The 22,532-nt window shown below is 31.9% G+C and overlaps 3 protein-coding genes across 3 annotated transcripts; 2 read left to right on the top strand and 1 right to left on the bottom strand.

The window, feature by feature from the left end:
- The first annotated feature begins 297 nt into the window (after nucleotides 1-297).
- Nucleotides 298-2,831, top strand: LOC115977431 (probable small nuclear ribonucleoprotein F). The gene is made up of 5 exons (XM_031099272.1): nucleotides 298-409; nucleotides 578-665; nucleotides 781-818; nucleotides 1,654-1,718; nucleotides 2,484-2,831. The coding sequence occupies exons 1-5, from the start codon at nucleotides 404-406 to the stop codon at nucleotides 2,551-2,553; spliced, it is 267 nt and encodes an 88-aa protein (XP_030955132.1). The 5' UTR covers nucleotides 298-403; the 3' UTR covers nucleotides 2,554-2,831.
- A 5,377-nt stretch (nucleotides 2,832-8,208) lies between these two features.
- Nucleotides 8,209-9,844, top strand: LOC115961988 (auxin-responsive protein IAA33). The gene is made up of 2 exons (XM_031080869.1): nucleotides 8,209-8,905; nucleotides 9,365-9,844. Exons 1-2 carry the CDS (start codon nucleotides 8,472-8,474, stop codon nucleotides 9,441-9,443), a joined length of 513 nt encoding a protein of 170 aa, XP_030936729.1. The 5' UTR covers nucleotides 8,209-8,471; the 3' UTR covers nucleotides 9,444-9,844.
- A 7,262-nt stretch (nucleotides 9,845-17,106) lies between these two features.
- Nucleotides 17,107-22,159, bottom strand: LOC115977430 ((DL)-glycerol-3-phosphatase 2). Its single transcript, XM_031099271.1, has 6 exons — nucleotides 21,986-22,159; nucleotides 21,470-21,694; nucleotides 19,083-19,143; nucleotides 18,775-18,922; nucleotides 18,531-18,610; nucleotides 17,107-17,562 (listed from the first exon to the last, which is right to left on the bottom strand). Exons 1-6 carry the CDS (start codon nucleotides 22,050-22,052, stop codon nucleotides 17,430-17,432), a joined length of 714 nt encoding a protein of 237 aa, XP_030955131.1. The 5' UTR covers nucleotides 22,053-22,159; the 3' UTR covers nucleotides 17,107-17,429.
- Between the last annotated feature and the right edge of the window lie 373 nt (nucleotides 22,160-22,532).

The following is a 22,532-nucleotide window of genomic DNA, read 5'->3' as shown; positions in this document are numbered from 1 at the left end:
AAACGTGCAATTCAATGATTATATTTTCAAAATACGTAGTAATATTCATTTTATTGAGTAAGATTGTTACTTTAGGTTAAAACCAAAGTGAGTCCCAACTATCTCCAACCCCTAGATAGAAAACCCAATCCCTATTACGAAGAAGGCCCATTGGGCCAAGTTGTTTGGGTTTACCAAATTTGGGCTTTTAATTGGGTCAAGTCTAGGTGTGGGTTTGGATAGTAAAAGAGAAGGCTGACCCGGGTCGAGTCTGGGTCAGATTTGACCCGGATTCAAATAATTATAAAATTTAGGTTTGAATCGTTCGATTCTCTCTCTCAGATAAAACCCTAAAGAAGGCCAAAAACCCTTTCACTCGGCGCAAAGTTCAGCTCACAGATTCGCCTCAACTATCTCGTTCCCAATGGCTGTGAGTTTTTCTTTTAATCAAATTTTCAATCTTTGGTACTGTGTATGAATATTAGGGCACCGTTTTATTCTAAGTATTTCAGTTTGTTGTTTTTGTTCTAACTCATCAATTTGTGTTTTGGGGGTTGAGAATTAGTGCTTAAATTTTGTTGTTTTTTGAAAATTTCAGACTATACCAGTTAATCCAAAACCATTCTTGAACAATTTGACCGGGAAGCCTGTCATTGTGAAACTCAAGTGGGGAATGGAGTACAAAGGTTTGTTCTTTTTCTGTTCTTTCAAAAAATTTCATGTAATTTTTTTGTTTCTCTCTCTTTTTGTTTTGATTTAGAAAATGGGTATTAATTCTGTTTTGATTTGGTGTCTATTCAGGTTTTCTTGCCTCAGTGGATTCATACATGAACTTGCAGGTGCTACTTTATAATCTTTTTTTTTTTTTTTCTAAATTAATGTGTACCCACTTCGTGTTTGTGCCTAATTATGTGTTTTTGTGTACTTCAGAGGACTTAAATTGTAGTTTCTAAGCTTTCATTCATGTCGCATAGGTTGCTACTTTTAGCAATTATGATGGAGCATTTTAATGTTGCTGTAAGGGTCAGTTCGGTTATGCGTTTTTTTGCAACCACAACTCCCTATAGCTTTTTACAAATGCTTATTTTAAACTCAAAACACCGTTTTCCAATAGCCTATACAAACGCACCCTAAGATACACAAAATATGTTTACTCATTATATTAATGCTCGTACTTATTCTTTTTACATAAAGAAAAGTGAAAAGATATTAATAAAAGAGAGCAATTTTTTAAAACCAAATACTCATTTTTAAGGTTGATGGCACTATGTGATACCATTTAAAATTGTATGAGAAATGGTAGAAATAAAATTATAGACTTCTCATCGTATGTTTGAGTATGACTTTATAGTTTGATCTTTATTTTTGGATCATATATACATCCTAAAAAGAATTAATCGTAATTTAAGAAATATGAATAAGACTCTTATTTTATGGTTTCACATTACTGTCTTGTCCAATGTATTATGTTTGAACTATGTTGACAGATGTGAGTAAAGGGGGAAAAATCCATTGTCTTATATATGAAGATATATGTTATTTGAAATATGGTTCAAACATCATGATAATGTCTGAACTTGGAAGTTTGATATACTTAGCTGTTTTCAACCTTCTCATGCATTTAGTACATATCTGCATGTTTTTATTCTAATTCTACACATTTATGATGTGTAGCTGGCTAACACTGAAGAATATATTGATGGGCAATTCACTGGAAATCTGGGAGAGATTTTGATCAGGTAAATTCAGCCTAATGCTGGAATCTCTTTATTATATTTTTACATGAGTAATCCTTTTATTCAAAGGCCTCTCCTATTTCAAGCACATGTTTCCTTGATAGAATTTTATCACATGTGCTATATGATAAATGAAGAACTGCTTATAAGACACGATAAGAAGTTAAGAACTACTTCATGGTTTTTAATAATGGTGTTGCATCATTTATAAGCTTGCTTATTTTCTCCATTATATCAACAACTGGATTTGAGAGTCTCAACTAAATTTTGTATATTTATGTTACCTTTAGCCGTAGAACTTTTGAACAGAGTATTTTCATCAATTTGTCAATTTTGGGTGTGCTTTACGAGTCATCAAAACTGTATAGTTCAAATGGAATAGTCAAAGACTACCCAGTTGAGGCCTCCAAAAGGTGTGAGATATTACAGATAATGCTTTCACATTTTAATAGTTATAATTTCCTCAAAATACAAAACCATAGTACCATACTGCTGGAGTTTAAATGGAATAGTCAAAGACCGGTTCATTGGAGTGCGGGACAATACCTTCTCCATTGAAAATTTGTGAATTATAGCAAATATATATATATATATATATATATTTTGAGTAAAATTATAGCAAATTTGTGAATTATAGCAAATATTGCTTCCACATCTTTGATGAACAATAGTAATCTATTTATGATTAGAAGAATTATAATTGATGCAAAATTCAAGACTCAATGTTCAGACAACTCACTGCATCCTTTAATGTTTTTCCATCTGCAGATGTAACAATGTTCTCTATCTTCGTGGAGTACCAGAGGATGAGGAAATTGAAGAAGCTGATAGAGACTAAGTAGGATTCAGTAATGGCCTGAGTAGGATTCCAGTATTTTATTTTGCTTCTTCGAGTCATGGCACCTACATTGTACTTTATCCCATGTAGAGGTCTTCTGGATGTTCCATTGCTCATGCTAACAATGCCTTATAAAAGGACTCTCATAGATGTATTGTTCCCTAAGTTGGTTCTGATTGCCTGCAAAAAATATTTCACTTTATGGTAACTTTTCTTCCATTGCATTAAAATCATTTCATGACAATGAGAATCATATGAGATTTTAATTTTTGGTGTAATTCTTAATTCCTACATATGGAATAATTGGTTTACATATCCACTTTTGGAGATGAAGTCAAGTTTTTACAAACACTTCATTTTATGCTTTGGATCTTTGAGTAAACTCAATCAACAAGACTAGGTGGTATTAAATCACGGATGAAGGGAGCTTGTAGGAATGCAAGAAAATGTGATTTCTAATTTGTTTCCAAAAAGATGATATTTAAAATAAAATAAAAAAACCAAATTCATTTAATCGATGTGTTAAAATGAACCTTAACTTTGCCTACTATCGGTCTTGCTGTAAGTAATAACAATACCAACGTGCATACACAAAGGATCAATAATATGCAGAGAGACCCTACTCAGAAGCAGAACGCTTATCTGCTTGTGAGCTCGGCTGTGATTGAAGCTTCACTGAAAAATTCTATTGCTAGCAGTAAAGCCTATTGTGATTTTTGACCAGGCATCTTCTCTCGTCTCTCTATTTTTTCCCCTTCTTACATCAGTAGGTGGGGGGTGTGGGGATTTGAATCCTAAGAGCCTGTTTGGATTGCTCAAAACCCATAACTCAAGACCTATAACTCAAACTTATAACCCAACTCATATCTCTATCCCTACTATAACTCAAATATCTCTGAACAAAGTGTTTGGTTCCAAAACTCAGCCGTGTCTCTCACTCTAACTCCAATTTTTGACAAAATGGCGAAGCTCACCTCGCTATCATGTTCAGAACAGTAACACCCCTACCTGTGTGTGACAAAATGGTGGATAGCAACTTTGGATGCGCTAGATTTTTCAGAGGAAGAGAAGTGAGAGGAGGAAGAGAGAAGCTTGTGGAAGAGTAAAGTGAAAAATAAGAAGAAATGAAGCAGAGGAGAGAGTGAAAGAGAGAGGTCTGGAATGAAAAAGAAATGAAACAAAGCCCATGGCAATAACTTCTAACGTGACAACACATTGTTATCGGGCCCCACCAATGTATCATAATAACATTGTTGCCATTAAAACTCAAATTTTATGATTTAAAAATACCAAAATGGTGTTCCTGGTTTTCATCACTCGAACTCAAATTTTTTGAGTTTTGAGTGATGAGAACATAACTTGAAAATTATGTCAAACAATCATTTCTTTCGTGGGTTCCACATGTTTTGAGTTTTTGGTGATAAAATTGAGTTATATAATTCAGTTTTCACCACACTAGACACTTTCTAAATGTCTTAATTAGAAACACCAAGAAGTATCAGTTGAATTATTAGTTAAAGCATATTATGTATCACATGTCAATGACAAAGCCACCAAATGCATTCCCGAATTTGAATCCCAATATTACACAAGAACTATTAGTCTATTACATAAACATATTTTTATACACTTGGGTTCCTCGTACAGTTGGCCGGTGAAGTTTAGAATTACTTATTGGTGATTAGGAATAATAAAATTTTGTATAAATGCTTGGGTCCTAAGCAATGTAATTTATCTATTGGCTCTAGAAAGACAAAAGACACGAAATCCCACAGACCATCGCATCCCAATGACGGAAACTTATGACAAACTCAATCCTCATGCGGAGAAGAGCTTGCTTTCAGGTGTTGATGAAGTCAATGGTCATTTGCAAGGTTTCAGATGGAGACTAAAGCTGTATTTTACCTTTTTTGTGCTTGCCCGTTTTGAGAAGCTATCTTTCGTAGCTTTGTATAGTGATTTGTGTAAATCGTGTAATCATGCATGTATGTTTGTTCCTTAAAAAAAGAAAAAGAAAAAAAAAATGTAATTATTTGATATAACTTAAGAGAGTGTTTGAACGTGATATAATTTGTTCTACCATTTCTTAAAAGTTATTACGACTCTTTAATAGAGTTCGTGGTATATCTTTGTGTCAAAACCCTCCATTTTTTTTGTATGCATCTTCTTTTATCTCTTTAGAGGGAGTTTTGAATCTAAATTTTCCTTCTTATTCGAGTTAACTCACCAATAGCCATATTGAATGAGCATATCAAGCCTTTTAGATCACAATGACATGGGCACTAGATTATTAACCTAAAAGGAAGGTACCGTAGCCTTTTTTCCCCCTCTCATTTTTTGTTTTATTTTGTTCTCCCTCTACTTTTCTACTTACCAACTTCTAATTTTAATCTTTCTTGTGGTTGGCCACAGAGCTATGGTGCATTCTTTTTGGATTAATTACTAATCTGGTGCTCATGATGTCATTTGAACTCAAAGGGTTAAGGCTGGTAGAGAGAGAAGAAAAGATGTCATCTAGAAGGCATTCAAGTTGGAAATTTGAAATCTCACTTCACCAAATTAAAAATAGCTAGTTTGGTTATTTCTCAATTAAAATATGATCATATGATTGAATGCCTAGTATGATTGAATTAGACATGAACAATATATTTATAAAAAATTTTCTCCCAAAAACTTCAAATTTCCACTTTAACATTTAAAAAAAATACCCATTTGGTAAAATCTATTAAAAGGACTATAAGCTTCTTGAAGAACTTTTCTAGACCCTTAATTTTATAGACTTTCCTTGGACCGTATAGAGTAACAAATTTTTATTGTTCTTGTTGAGGTGTAAACAAAACCAAAGGAAATTACCATACGCAATGAGTTTTGGTTTGTATATAGGGTCAATTATTTCTGGTGATCAAAAGGAACATATATTTCTGCAAAAAAGACATCCCATCAAATCTTTTTCACTGTCCCCATTAAACTTAAGCAAAGCAAATTAGTTGATTGGTGATGGTGAACAAATCTTTTTCACTGTCCTCATGAGGCCTCACAGTGGGCACAAAGTTGGAACGAAGGCTTAAGTCCTACACATATAGAATTGTTTAGTGGTTATAGAACCACAAATACACAAACTATTTCACAATTTTCTTATCATAATTTTGACGTGATAGACTATGACATGTTTGCCTATCATTTATATCTTAATCCACAATTTTTTTTTACCACTTGTACTCTATCACATCACAGTTGTGGCAAGAAATCATAAAAAAATTTGTAAATATCAATAATGGAAGTGCCCATGCATGTGAATATTTATTATTATTTGAGAAAATGTGAATACTTAATTAGTTCCGACCATCTGAGAGTCAAAGCAGCAAGCCGTTCGGCGAACGCAGCGCGGTCGTCACCTTAGCCCATGCATTTCAATTTACAAGATTGTGTAATGTGCTTTGCTTTATTAATTTAATCATTCTTAGTATTATTTTTCATTTTAATCGATTGCTTTTTCTTCACGCATGTAAATTGTTATCACCATCCCCAAAAATATTGTAGTCTATTATTAATTTATTATTCATTCACAACAACACCTACCCTACATAATGCAAAAAATATATCTATTATAAAACAACAAAGTTTTAAGACACACCCTCTTTTCGCTTTTGCATTCACAAGCAAACATCCCCCACACACTCCTTAATTTATTTCCCAACTTGTAGAGGTAGTACCTATTTTATCTTCCCACCTAAGTACTTACTCTCCCTCACAATATTTTTATCTAATTTTTTATAGAATAATGCTATGACATTCACTTTTGATAATTATAGTTTTTATCAAGTTTTGATTTGATTATATAGTCTTTATAAACTAATGTGTTACCAATAAAAAAATCTTTCAAATATTAATTTATTATATGGTTGAAATAGCATAAATTATATTCATTGTTATGTTAATTTATATATTAAAAAAATAAAATTAGTATTAATTTTAACATTCCTCTTTTCATATTATTTGTGCTCTTTATTCATTTGATCATAATGAGAAGGGGAGAATAGAGACAGAGTAAGAGAAGAAATTATAAAGTTCTCATGGTGGACAAGCGACATGATCCATTATTTCACTAAAAAACTCTTATTTGTTTAAAATTGTTGAGTCAAATTTTTTTTTTTTTAAACAGAAACTGATTACCGACTCAGCAACTTTAAATAAGTGGGAGTTTCTTAGTAGAATGATAAACAAGTGACATAATCCACCATGAGGACTGTATTATTTCTCGAGTAAGAGGGTAAAAGATCAAAAGAGTTTGTTTTGATATTTACTATATTACTCCATATATAGATAGTGAGTAATTCACATCGTACATACAAAAAGTTTAATTGTTTAATTGTTATCTTATAGTGTTTTTAATGAAAATGTCAATTAGGATTCAAGTTCTCTTCCAACCATCAAATTATCAAAATATATATCATGCGGAGACCATTAAATGGCAGCCTTGTAAAAGGAAAAGGAAAGCATTAGGGCGGTTTTAGACTCTCTACGCTTGTGACATTTGTTTTCATATGAGGAAAAGTCATTGATCCCACTCTTAGAGTCTTGGTGATTTATTTTATTTTCCATCAACAACAATATATCATATGCCTGATTTTATTTATAAATAAATAATTAAATTTTGATTACTTTATCAAATTAATAAAAAAAATGTAACAAATCAATCAATCAAAAATATATATATATATATATATATATATATATTTTTGAGAGTGCATGAAGTTCAACTATATGACGCTCTAATTTTACATTTAGTATTTTTTTACTGTTACCCAAAATTTCATGTTAACTTATTTTACTGTTATCTCATTAATTGCTTGGGCCACTATATTAGTATTAAAAACAAAAGCAAAAAATAAAAATAAAAATAAGGACTATTAACCACCACTTCCGTCATATATACTAGCCTCCTACTACCATCAAGCCGCCGAAACCTCTACGGATAATTTTTTTTTTTTTTAAATTAGGTGCTTAAATTGATGTAAGTTTGGGTAATTTGGTTGGACAATTTTTGTTTTGGGTGTATAGGTAGAGAGAATATTTAGTACGCAAAGTAAAACCATATTCTACCATAGTTTTAAATTATCTATAAGATACATGCATACGCACTTGTCCACACTATGTCTTAATGTCGCATTATTAATGAGTGGAAGAAAGTAAGAGAGTTGGACATGCTTTCATTTCATAGTATGTAGTCTGTGAGCACAACACAAATTAGTTGATTTTCATGAACCTATTACTCTTTTGCATTTATTTTTTTTTTCATATTTTTTTAAAAAAATTAATATTATCTTGAGAATGCTACAAAAATGTAATGAAATTACTAAACTAATTTTTAATATCTCAAAATGTATATGTTTCTTTATTCTAATTTAGCTTACTTTTTTTTTTTTATAATATATGTGCAACATTCTTCAAAACCGTCTTATATAAAATATTACAAAATAATTTATGCATCGTGTATGGATGACTTACTAATTATTATTAATGATATTAGTGAAATATAAAGTGGAACAAGTGACATATAACATTTTTATTTCTCTCTCACTCACACACTCGTGCACCGATCTCATTTATATATCTCCACCAAATAACTACGTACACACACAAACACCCCTTGTCCCCCATAAAGCTTTACCGTATTTGCACTTACTGGTATAGTAATCTCTGACTCTGTCCAACCAAATACCAAATTCTTCTTAGCTTCCCAACTGAATTCCTTCACCTCTCTCTCTCTCTCTCTCCTAAATCCCACATAGAACCAAACCCATCTCAGCTTCTTATCTATATCTCCTCCCAGCAAGCACACAACTCATACTCATCCATATTTCCCATCAATATAAAGAGACAGAGAAGAAACACTTTATCGAAAAAGAAAAAACAAAATGAATAGTTTTGTTGCTCAAAGACAAGACTCATTGAAAAGAAGATGGCAAGAAAGGAGATTAATGGTTGGTGCAACTCCAATTACTTCTTCTGGACCCTTCACTATGGGAAACCCTAAAAGCAACAATCTTATTCAAGGATTCCCTGCAGGGCTGGATGATGATGATCTCGTTTCCACGGTGGTTCCACCGGTGACAGTCGTGCTCGAAGGCCGTTCGATCTGCCAGCGCATCAGTCTTCATGAGCATGCAAGTTACCAAAGCCTAGCTAAGGCCTTGAGGCAGATGTTTGTGGATATAGGTGACAGTACTAATGGAGTCGCTAATTCGGAGAGCAATGATCATCTTGATCTGTCTAATGCTATTCCCGGTCATCTCATTGCTTATGAAGACATGGAAAATGATCTCCTTCTTGCCGGTGACCTTAATTGGAAGTACGTTTATTCTCTGTCACAATCTGAGTATTTTACTTTATACTTTTTAATTGCATCAGACCCGTGATATATACTGTAATTGGTATAGTACAAAGTAAAACAGCAGATAGAAGATTTATACTCTTTCTTTTTCTTTTTAGATTCTGTTACATTAGCAAGAGCTGCTTAGCCTCATATTTATCTATTGGGGGTGAACTATTTTCGATGACCTTCTAAGCATATGGGTTTTCAAGTTTCTCTCTCTTTTTTTCTTCTTCTTCTTCTTTTGCAAAATTTAGTTTCTAACTAGTTTTATTACACTCTTCTTTGTATTTTCTTTGGTTCTTTACGGGACTGGACCTGAAACTTTAGCATATAAGTTTATTTTCTTTAAGTTTCCATTGTAGTCTTCGCTTCTAGGTTGCGATATGATGGTTTTTGGTTATTCTGACTCTCTCTGTGTGTGAATACACTGAATAGGGATTTTGTACGAGTGGCTAAGAGAATTCGAATACTGCCAGTGAAGTCAAACTCAAGGAAGGGAAGAGGGGTGGCATAGCTCGCTGATTTTTGGCATTTTTTGGTTGGTATTGGCAAGAAAGTCAAGAAGTTACATAATTCAAAAACCAAAAATTAATTATTGGAACTTGTAATGTCATGGTAGGCCTTGGAAGCATATGTATGTGTACTTTTCTAAGTGTAAAGCTCCTTGTTTCCTTATATCATGAATAAATTACTCGATAAATTATTACTAGTCCAAAAAAGTTTAGGTTACTGAAAATATGAATTTATTCCTCACAAAAATGGATTTTCGGATTTTCTCTTCTCATCAAAGTTTGTTTTCCACTACTCAGAAGTTAGATAGAGAGAAGATAAGTTTCCTTAGAAGAGTACAACCTCTCCCTTAATGATGTATCTATTTTTCATTTACCTCAATTTCTTTTCTTGGCAGGTAGGAAACTAGCTTTTGAGATCTCATATATTTTCATGTCATGTTCTACATCATCAATTTAATATATATATATATATATATTTATTTTGTTTTCTTTTAGAGTAAAACATAGCATTAAACTACGTTAATTTAAATTACCTAATTAAAATCATCATCTTTTAAGAATCTCTTATTTTCATTTTTTGATTAAGGTAGTAAACAAATTGACATGTTCATGAATAGTTTGAGTTGAGCTCGGAGAAATACTTGTTTATGTACATTTACTTAACAAATAAGTCAAGTTCAATCCCAAGTTTAGGCTCGAATATTAAACAAATTAAGTTCAAACATAACAATATGTTCATAAATAAGCTTTGAGCATGCATGATTACAAGAGGCTCAATCTAAATATATATATATATACACACACACACAGACATGTCTAAAAATATATTATAGACTCAGAATTAAATTATGTAAGGCTCGTCAATAAGTTCATAAGATATCAAATTATTATTTGTAGTTTATTTAAAATATAAATGATCTATTTATAGTTAAAATTATATATGATTTTTAACACCACAAGGTTGGTGAATCGAATTTTCCCAAGTTCATAGAGGAAAATCATTCTATCTAATTAACTTAAATAACTCTCCAACTACAATTTATTAATTATTAGCATATATTTATGAAGGGGTAGAAGAATTAATTTAGTCATTGTTTTCTTATATATAAGAAAAGAATAAATTAATAAAGTGACTTATGAACAAGCTTGATATTGATCAAGAAGAGAATGAATTAAGTTAGAACGTGAAAAGGTTACATTGATCAATATACATGGACAAGGAAGTATCTGTCATATTAGCAAATGAGCATTAGCATCGAGCTTAACAAAGTTTTAGTCAAATTATATATTTAAAGTTGTTACACAGTACATGAAATTATTAGGTCTTTTTAATTACAACAGTTTCCTCGAGTGTTGAAAAAAAGAATGCTTATTTTGTTTTAGGGACAAACACAACTTACTATTTTTTCTATATTCTTATTTAAATATGATTTTTTTAATCTTACTTTTTATTATTCTCTCTCTCTCTCTCTCCCACCAAACACACAAACTACCATTGCCATCACCTAATGCATCAACTCCCATCTTCCTATGTTCCCAAGGGGTACAAAGCATTCTTGTAGTGCAGGAGTACCTTAAATTTGTGACTACAATCATAATTGTGCTTTTAATAATAGCAAATTAGACTACAATGTGTTAAGAGATTCGTAGTTTAGTGGTACTGTACAGTCTTTTCAAAATTGGGAGAATTTGAATTCCAATCCTTAATGTAAGAAAAATTAGCATCCTTTAGAATTTTAGACAAGATGCAAAAGGAAATAGATAGTTTGAGCTTTTTAGGACCCCGTAATAAGTGGTGCTGATTAGGGTATATGGACCCTTTACAGGTGATGATTGTTAGAGCAATATGCATTTGCAATGCCATCTCTCTTCACGACAAGGTGTTGGTGGCATATGTAACTATGAGATGTGGTGGCCACTGCAATCAAAACCAATGATTGGCTTTGAAATTTCTATTATACTGTACCCACCACAAACTTTCATAGTTAGAAATGGAGGGTCCATCTGTCTATACTAGATACAGTATCCCATTTTAATTAAGCACATTGAATTTGAATTAGGTAGAAACACCCTTTCAGTATTGATCATGAACAGCTTTTCCACCTTGTTGGGCATAAATACAATTGATTGCTATGCACGACATCCTGTAAATGATCTTTATTTCTTTAGCAAAGCAACTAGCTACTTGCAACAATTTTGAAAAGGAAAGGAGTTGAAACTGTTATTCTAGCATCATCATTATTCATGATGTCACTAATGAGAAACTTAAACATTAGAAAAGTAATAAACAATAAATTGTTCACTAATAAAAATATAACTATGTTAAGAAGAATAGAAAAGAACTATTAAAAAGAAAAAAAAAAGGTTTTGTAGTTTGTACCTTCCATGTTCTTAAATAAATCGTCCACATTAAACCAAGTGACAGCTAGATTTGGGTCTTACCCTCTTATCAAATTTTTATCTTCTTCTTCTGTTTTTTTTTTTTAGCAGAAAACTTTTAACATAGTTGGATTCGGGTTGCCTTGCATTGCATGTGAGATCTAGTCCATTAATGAAAAAAAAAAAAAAAAAAAAAAAAAGGTAAAAGAAAATTTGAGATTTCAACTTTCCTTTTTTTTTTTCTTCGTAATTCATGCGATATATTTTTTGAGATAAGAGCAATGACTACTTTTCCTTTCGTGCCAAATCCACATGCTATTAATTTACCTTTAATGTATGAGCTGAATGTCATTGCTACATCAGTTTGAGTTGTATTTTAAGTAAGGATGACAATGTATGTTCACGTGTCGAATTTGTGTCATGTCAACTAGTCGACACAAATACCACATGTTTATTAAACATGTAACATGACATGACTTACTTAACCTATTTGATAAATAAGCCGTGTTAACATCGACATAGCTTGGCACAACAAATTTGATTCATAAGTCATATTAACATGTTTACCTAACATAAATAACTTGTTTAAGCAATTCTCATATAATATAACATGTATACAATACAACTAGAGTCTAACAAAATCTCCACCAATTAAAATATAATTACAACCATAAACTTAGAGGTGGCTTGGAGAGAAAAAATTTAGAGGAGAAAGTAAGTTTATATAACTAGGCCTAGGGTTTTGGAAAAGTAAATTGTTAAAATGACTCTTAGTTAATGGATCGAAATGGGTTTTGCGTGTCTAGCTCAAATTGACACATTTATTAAACAAGTCAATTTGTGTTGATCCGAATTTAACACGAACCTGTTAAGTTTGAATCCTAACCTGCTAATTTTGTGTAATCATTAACATGTCTGTGTCGTGTTCATCGGTCGTATCGCGAATTATCAATTTTTCAGTCCTAGATCTTAAATTTATCGTTTAGCTTACTAACCCAATCAAAGATGATAGTTTTTTTTTTCATTGGAATTAATGCGTCTTTCTTTAATTTTTGATTGCAAGTCACTTATTCAGTTTTTTTAGATAGCTAAGTTAGCTCCAACATATTCATCATGAAGGAAACTTTTAGGCGGATCTTTTGGTGAAGAGAAAGTAGCTGTAGGGAGTTTTTTTGAACCCTCATCCTTTTATTGTTAGTCAATTATTGACCGATGCATAGGGTGTTTATTGCCTTAGACTCAGTTGTTATTATTATTATTATTATTATTACTATTTTGCTGAAAGTCTATTGTTAATTGCTAGTATTAAAAAACCATTGGAAAACATATATAAATCTCTTACTTTTGAGTTTTGACATAGTCTCAATTTAAGGGGTTGTTAGCTTAACTAACAAAGTCTTTTATTTGTCATCAAATATAAGATATGAGGTCCTAAGTTTGAATTCTACTAATAACCAAAAGCCGACTTATATCTTAGTTTAATAATAAATAGTAATTATTATGAAATAGATATCATAGATTGAAATTCAGTCATGTCTATATTTAAAGAAAAAGAAAAAAGAAAAAAAAAAGAAAAAGAAAAAGAGATAGCATAGGTGTAATCATGACATGGGTATCACCATTACAATAAATCATTTTTCCAATTTAAGGCCTCATAGTTGGACTAGCATGGGTGAACATAAAGTTGAACACTTGCTTTGTTAATGTGGTCACTATTACACCGCTAAAGTATGAATAATTCAAGGAACATAGTTAATGAAAAAATTATTAAGTGGGGTACTATATCAAATTTCATTTATGAGAAGAACAATTCATTTCATGCTAAACAAAACCAAAGTTGCGACTTGCCAGTGAGACAGCTTTCATGACTCATAATTAGCCCTCCTCAAGTTCTTCAAAAAGTTGCATTCAAACTCCTACAGATCTGCCCCTAATCTCCACTTCCTCTATTACTAAAAAGCAACCAATAATTCATGCTTGTGCCCACTGTATTGACATTCTTGCTTGTTAATGTCCTTTTTTAATGCATAAGTGAGATGAACCAAATCAATTTTAGTAAGATGAGACAACTCAAAAGGCCTAGGAGGTGACCAGTTCACCATAATTAAACAGCCATAGCCATTTAATGGTTTTTGCACAAACTAGGTCCCAATGGCCATCAATATAAATCATCTTGCGAAGTTGTCAACATTCGTGGTTTTATTTATGCTCAACCTCCAATTTTAAATCTACTTTAACTTCATTATGGACCTCTACAAATGTGAAATATGTATGATATTATTGTCAAATTGCAATTGAAATGTCCCATATGTTTGAGATTATTTCAGTATTTGTAATATAAAAACAATTAGTAATAATTGAAAAATGGCCAAAATGTCAAGCATCCTTATTTGGTAACTTGGTACATATACATCCTTCCTTCATTCAAAATTTCAAATTCGATCTCTATTTGGAAAATCTCGTTGAGATTAAAAGTTGCTAAGTACTGAAATTTTGAAAGTGTACATGGCATATGGAACTAATGAAGCCTAACTTCAACATCCCACTGTAATTGCCAGCTACGTTAATACGTCGTAGTTAGCCATCGTTTAACCTTTTAAAGTTTGAAGAGAAAGAACTCTACTCTTTCTCTTTCTTTTTTTTTCTTTTTTTTTTAAAAGACAACTTAAACTTCCTTAAGACCATGGTTTTAAAAACCGGAATGGTCAAAGAATAAAAAATGAGTTCGATTTCTAGTTTTTATCAGTTGAGCCGCCAATTTCACGGCTTTTATCAAACCGATTTTGAGTCCAGTTTCGAACATATGATTGCATTAATCAACGAAGTAAAACTTATTATATTTTTCAATAGCAATTAAACTCAAAACAACTATATTTTTGAATTTGATAGAAAAATCTAATGTACTGCAACAAAGAAAATTGTATCTATATTTTATTATCCTTCAAATATTCTTTCTTTTCTTTTATCCATTTTCCCCACTTGAGAACCTTTGTTTTTTCTCGACACAAGTCACTCGTGGATTGGATAAGTCTTGGAACTGAATTCATATTCAAAAAAAAATGTTGAACTGTTGTCTTTAAGACAATATATTGCTCCTGTTCAAAAAAGATTTTTATTCACTCATTCTAGAGATTTTAGAATTTCCTTATATAAATATATATATATATATATATATATATGTATATTGTAGTAAAAAACTAAATAGTATAAACATATAAATAAACACCGAAAAGATACGAATGAAAAATAATAATTTAAATGTCATAATTAAGGAGTTACAACCTTCAAAATATTGTTACTAACCATGAGAAAAATAGTCAACTTTCACTGAAGGCATGATACTACCGATTATTTCTAAGGTTGTAAACAAGTTGAAGATTGTCCAATAGTAGATGTTTAAGGTCGGCTCTAGGGGTGTCAATGTTCGACCCAACCCGCAAATATGACACGAACCCGACATGGGTTTTTGCAGGTTAGAATTGTGCCTTAATAGGTTTGGGTCATAAACGGGTCGACTCAAAAGTAACACAATAAAAAACATGTCATAAGCGGGTCAACATGCATAATCCGTAATAGACACATTTGACACGCCAATTTATTTGTGTCGACTCTAAATGGCTCACTTAACACAACTTGTTTAACTCATATAACAAATAAATATTCATTTTATTTTAGAATTGTCAAATACCTTTTATATCCAACACGTATTTTAAATTTAAAAAGAAAAATGAGTAATTACAAAAACTTACAAGTGATATAATTGGAAATTGAAACTTTACAAATCCTAGATCTTTAAACCCTATAAACCCTAAATCTCTAAACCTTCTTATAAATATCTAATTTTTTTTTAAAAAAAAAATTTAGTCGTACTACTCACTCTACCATCTTATAGTCTCATGCTCAATTCTTAAACTCAAAGTCTCAAACCGATTATTGCGCTCTCTCTCTCTCTCTCTCTCTCTCTCTCTCTCTCTCTCTCTCTCTCTCTCTCTCTGTGGATGATAATCGTAGTTATAGTTAGGATTAGTCTACTATTTGCTCCAATTCTTTCAATATTAATATTTAGCATTTGGCGAGTTTCAAGGATATTATATTTTTGTCGAACTACGTTATTTTTGTTAAACTATGTTATTTTGAATTTGGGTTGAAGTGTATGTACTTCTTTTAGAGTATAAAGAACTTATTTTTAGATAAATGTTATATTTTTGTTGAACTATGTTATTTTGAATATGGTTTGAAGACTTGAAATGTATGTACTGCTTTTGGGATGTAAAAAAAAAAAAAAAAAAATTATTTCTAGATTGATGTTATATTAAATATTATGTAAGTTGGAATGGGTTGTGTTACATTTATGTCAACCCAACATAACTCGTTTATCAAGCATGTCAAATGGGTTGGGTTAGGTCAACCCATCTTATTAATAGGTCGGGTTTGGGTTGAAAGATCATAATACGATTATTAAATTGGTCGGGTTAGAGTTGAACCATTTAGTCGAATACTCCTACCTCGACACGATATGAACTCGATACACTAACCCGAATTGACACCCCTAATCGGCTCGACAGCAAAAATAAAATATTCAAATTCGGCTTGAGCTCAAACCAAGTCTATAAACAATGTTTGAACTCAAGCTTATCAAAAAGTCCAAAAGCTTGAACTTACCTATTATGATCTTAGTGTCCCACATTGATTAAGTATAAGTTCAATCATGTATTTATAAGTTCTTAAACACCCTCTCTGTGCAAGCTGGTTTTCAAGGGTGAGTTCTATCCATGGCTTTATAATATCACTTTGATTCATTAATCAAGTTGAAATTAAGCTCAATATCAAGCTCTTGAGCTCTTTTTTTATGAACTTGGGTGCAACAACCGACCCTGATAAAACTTCGGTCAATTTTATTAATTTAACACAAGTATATAATTAAACTCATATCAAGCTTATTATCGAACTAACTTGATTTGAACAAGTGATCCCAACTTCTAATAAGATATAGATTAATTTGTCAAGTCTATGTCAAGCTAATTACAAAGCCTATAAACAAGTCTAGACTCAACTTGTTCTTTATCAAGGCCTATTGTTTATAAGTTTATTCATGAACAATTTATTTTGCTTGGACTTGTTTATTAAACAAACATAAAACTAAGCTTGAGTTTGATTTGTTTATACACAAATATGAACTAATTTTTTATCAAGTCAAACCCAAGCCGTTTATAAACTGCTTGGTTCAATTACAACCTTAACTATTTATATTAGCTAGTAACACGTAAGAGAAGATGCACATATCAGTGCATAAGATAGTCATAGCTTCCAATTTTCAATATTTCTAAATCTTGAACCTGTTTCTACTTTCTACACTTTTCAGACCAAAGAAACTATCAAAATGCTGCATTCTGACATGAAAATGCATGCCTTGCAATGGTAATTTGTGAGAGAAATAGCATGGAATGCTCATCCAATAATATCTTAAGAATAATCTGAGTTAACACCCTCACAAAATCTGAATCGAGGTGTCCCTTAAGTTTTTAAAAATAGGCAATAATTGCAATTTTCATCAATCTTCTCCCTCAAGAAAAGTGGGGAAAAAACACCACTTGGAGGGATACGCAAGTTTAGCTTGCAGTAACTTCAAATGGAGGCAAACCCCAATCCTCTGGGTTGAAATCCAGCAGTGAGCTCAACACTTGGTCTGCAGTGGCATGATAAGAGCTATCCAGCCTTGGATCTGGAACCATAACCACGGACCTGTATGGGAAATGTAATGAAAAATGACCAATCATGAACAAGAAGAAAATATGCAGTTTAATATGGTGACAATTACAGAGGAGCATTAATTAAAAACCAAGCACTAGATGTTTAATCAACATAGGAAAATTTGCAGGTTTTCATATTTAAGGATTTCGGCGGTCTATCAAGAATTTTCTAACACAAACTTTAGGGAAGAGGCTTTAATCAACAAGATTTCTTATAAGAACCTAAAAAAATATTAATCAATGAAAATAATAAAGTGCAGTAAGGAGATCTACCTAAAAAAGAAAAGAGAATATTAAGAAACAGGGTTGAGAACAGCAAAGCAAGTGACACAACAAAATGTTAAACCTCCTAATAGTAGTATGGTTCCTAATTTTGAAAACATGTCAGCCTCCAATCAGCTCCTCTAGGGAGGAAACAAAAAAGAACCATAATCAATGTTTATAAAAATGGTGTTTCTCCAAGCACCAGGAACTAATTTTATAACCAATAATGGCGAATATCCCAAAAATGAAATATATTGTATGCTTGTTCCTTAGAGAGAACTTGTGTGAATCATTTTATAAATTATAGAACTCTTCTTATAGACTCTGAACGCACAGCCCACTAAAACCTAACCTTTTTATTTTTATGTAGATCAGTTCTTTTTAGGTAATGGCATAATATTATTTTTCATCCACCTGTATTCTTTTTAGGTAACAGTTAGATTGTTCCATTAAACGTTGCCAAGCCACCGACATCAAATCAACATAACATTGGAACATATAGCAGTAACACGTCAACAATTAAGCAATTTTTTTCATTGTAACACTACCTTTAGTTGTACATAAGAATTTTACCCACCAATCAAATTCAGCGATTATACTATATTTCAGCATGTGTTGTGGACAAAATAAAACATGCTCAAGCATAATCATCAATAATTTTCACTAGTGAAAAGAAATGTCAATAAATGGACTTACATCCCAGCATTCTTAGCAGCATTAACTCCAGATGGTGCATCTTCAAATACAAGAAATTTATGTGAATCTACAGGACCACCCTGTTGACCAACAAATTTGTCATGAGCTATCACACTGTCATTCTTAAGCCAAAATTAAAAGAATTACAATGAGAGGAAACAATGTACAGAGCAAACAGAAGTTTCCATCAGACAATACTGTCAACAATCAAAGTCGGAAAGGAACATCTACGAGATGGTTATACCTCAAATCTCTTGGAAGCAGCAAGGAATATATCTGGTGATGGCTTGCCTTGTTTAACTTCTGGATCATCTCCAAGAACAACATGATGCATCAACGAAAAGAGTTCACCATGTCTTTGTGTTTTCAATTCAAAATGCCGCCTGTGAGAACTGTAAGGCACATAATCAAATGAGTCATATTTGTGAAATTTTGCATCAACTACAAAACTAAACTGGAAATGTGCTACAATAAAATCTGGTCCAAAGCTCTTTAAAAAAAAATAAAGGCAATTGAAACACATTAAATATGAGAAAGATGAATAAATTGTACCCTGTTGCCAAGCAAATTGGTATTCCTTTTGCATGAAGATGTTTGATCAGGCGGCTAGCCCCTAGAGATATATGAAAAAAAAATTGGAATAATATTGACATAAATGATAACTGTATTGGATGCAATGATTTCTGACTAAATTTAAATCAAAATTACTTCAGGAATAGTATATCAACTTAAAAACAAACAACACATTCAGGGCTAGCTAGTCCAGTTTCAACTAGATGTGTTGCATTTAGACAGAAACATGCTTAAAATTTTTTTTTTTTTTTGATAGGTAAACAGAAATCTATTATAAAAGAGAAAAAAGGAAAAGTACAAGTTAAAATGCCAGCCAATGATACAACCTTAGTAAAATAGTTAAAATACCATAAAGTGCCCCTAGGTAGTCCCATTGGAATTTTGAGGTTAATTTTGACACCTATGAACCTTTCAGAGTACATTGGGGTAGTCAATGAAGATTAAAGATAGTTTCTAAAGTTACTAGTCTGTCATTTTATCACAGCACAACCCCAGAAACTCTTTATTTGTAAATGTGTTATCAACAGCTTAAAAACATCTATCTGGTAGCATCTTTTCATATAACATCAACTTGTATTTCATTTTGTTAGACTTACTCTTGTTTATAATAACTTGTTATTATTTTCGATTAGTGTAAAGGTATTCTAGTAATCTTTACATATCGCTCTAATGTAATAAAAAACTGATTGATTAAGCCCTGAACCATTTTTTCTCTACTCACTCTCTGTCTTTCTCTTTTAACCAAATCTTACAACTCAACTCATTTTATTCAACATTAGAATCATCATGGAAGATGGAACGACAACATTTACCCTAAGAAACAATATGATAACAATTGAACAAAATATCACTTAAAGAACCTTTGATCCTTAATGAATCGACACCCCAAGGAAAATCAATACGCAAGTAAATAGAACAACATTTTTCATGAACTATTGGTGTAGAATGAACTTCCATTTCAAAATTCCTAGACTCTTTAGAACCTCAATGCCAGACACTTACCACATCAATTAAACACATGCTCACCAACACAGTTCTCTTCTCTTGATGCTGAGGAAACACACCCATGATTTTGATCAAAAAATAGTGAAGGAATAAACTCTGCAGAAGTATTCAAACAACCTTTCCATCACCTCCATCATCCCACTACCAAAGATCAAAGCATCCAAACTATAACCCCAAATAAACCAACAAAAGTTTGATCACAAAAAAAGCAGCAATTTCAGGCCCAAACTCATATCCAACGTCCAATAACACTGATAGCTTTACAACTAGAGAAGGAAAAAAGGATGAAAATTAATAATAATCCTAAAGGTTCTCATTGAAATAGTTGAGATTCTGAGAGAAAATTGATTGCATGAACAAAAGTTACCAATTTTTTTTTTCATATTCTCTTTAATTTCATTCCACTCTCTCCACATAACCAAACAAAAGTAAAACAACTTGCTTTCTTTTCTTGTCTCCTTCACAATCTCTTGTAAAACTAGAAGGCCAAACAAAAGGAATGTAAGCCTTTAAAATGGGGGAGAGAATAAAAGATCAAGTAATGGTGTTCAAGGCTTTATGCTGGCCAAACTAGAATGCCATACCATCTCTACTAAAGGAATAATTTGTCTGATTGAAGAATGATCTAGCTTGGCCTTCTAAAAGTTAAAGGTGGATCTAAAAATATGGAATTGAACCATCTAAAATGCAAGATGGTTTCAGTGGCTAGGGCCTGGTGGTTGAGTGTGGACAAGTCTTAAGTGGGAATTAAACAAGGATTCAGAAAGAGTTACTTGCATTACTGCACCCATAATTTGTAGGGAAAATTAACATCACCAACAATTAATATGGGTAAGATAATGTGATGCTGTTTATAAACATGTTTTTGTTTCCCAGATGATCAAAATTACAGGGACCACAATGGTAATCTTTTGTCACACTGCACTAATAAGGCTCTTGCGCGATATTATTAAAAATAAAATAGAGAACTATCTAATTTGGATATTAACTATCGCTACTTATAAAAATAATTACTTGTTGTCCCAAAAGCTTAAACGGTTAGAAAATGGTGAATTGAATCATTTAACCAAGACTCCTCTTTTGTGGACCTAGACTCTCCCTTACTAAGTGATGCCCAATACATGGGATTTGTTTTTTCAATGGGAGATCAAGTAGAGACAAAGTTCAAACTCTAAAGTCCCCACTTTTGCAGAGTTTGAGAGAGGTCATGGCAATCAGCCTTAACCCCCCCAGGCTGATTCCCGAACAATTAAGGTGTTCGGAAATTGTGAATTCATTCATTTAACTAATATTCTAACAACCTGAAAATAATGTGGAACAAATTCAAGCAAAGTGAGTAACTCCAAAGTAATTTATAATACCTGGCATAAGCTCACTATTGGGAAACAAATTCTGCAGCATGGCCTCTCTTTCTACAAGAAAGTCCTCAGCAGTAAGAGAATCACTGATCCCAGTCTCTTCGACAAAGACCCGAGCAGCTTCTATTGCTTTCATTCCCATCATTTTTGCCTTCAGGGACCAATCAAATGGCTTATTATACCTAGCAAGTATAATTTCCTGGACTTCAGTATAGTACTTCTCAGTATCTGCATCAATATTTGTATCACATTTTAGTTTCTTCACCCAAAAATTTTCACATAAACTAAGTGTGTCCCCAACATATCAAAAGGTAAATAATCTGCCATTAATGTTAAAATTTCACAACAATCAAATATTAGAACTTTAATTACCAGCATAACTGTTGAATCAATTAGTACTACGTTGGACAAAACATGAAACAGTAGGACTATAATGTCTTCTATTATATGCAACTACAATGTTATAACAATATGCGATCTGCTAACATAAGAAATAGAAAAAGTGTTTGATAAAATTACCGAGCAGGAGACCGTCCATGTCGAAGATGACGTGGGTGATGGGTCCTTTGCCGGAGGAATTGGCCATTGTGAAATGGGGTCTTCGTTCTTCCGAGGTTTTTGCAGAGAAAGTGAGGATTTTTTTTTAATAAATCCCAGCTTTCAAGCTTTACTGAAAACTTAGCGTGGTCTTTCCTTTTTTGTTTTTGTTTTAATTTTTTATACACGGTCGGTTTTGCAAAAATTATTTTTGTCAATTTATTTTCCTATTCAGTTTAGTTTTACTATCATTTATGGATTTTATTGTATTTTTTAGTACTATTTATTAATCTAAATTTATTATTTTAGTTGATTTTTATTTTTATCTACGATATTTTCAATAAAGAATTTTCAATTTTAACAAAATAAGCAAATCTCAGATAAATCACTAGTAAAAAAAAAATAATAAGTATAATATAAATATTTAAAATTATTCATTTTATTTTATTTTTAATGGGAATCGATCTCAACCTTATTAATGAATTATATTATATGCAAGCCACTTGAATAATTTATTTACTTTTATATA

The sequence above is a fragment of the Quercus lobata genome, chromosome 2, assembly GCF_001633185.2.
Source record: "Quercus lobata isolate SW786 chromosome 2, ValleyOak3.0 Primary Assembly, whole genome shotgun sequence".
Classification (NCBI taxonomy): domain Eukaryota; kingdom Viridiplantae; phylum Streptophyta; class Magnoliopsida; order Fagales; family Fagaceae; genus Quercus; species Quercus lobata.
The sequence above is the reverse complement of the archived record's forward strand: the minus strand, read 5'-3'. Positions and strand labels throughout refer to the sequence as shown.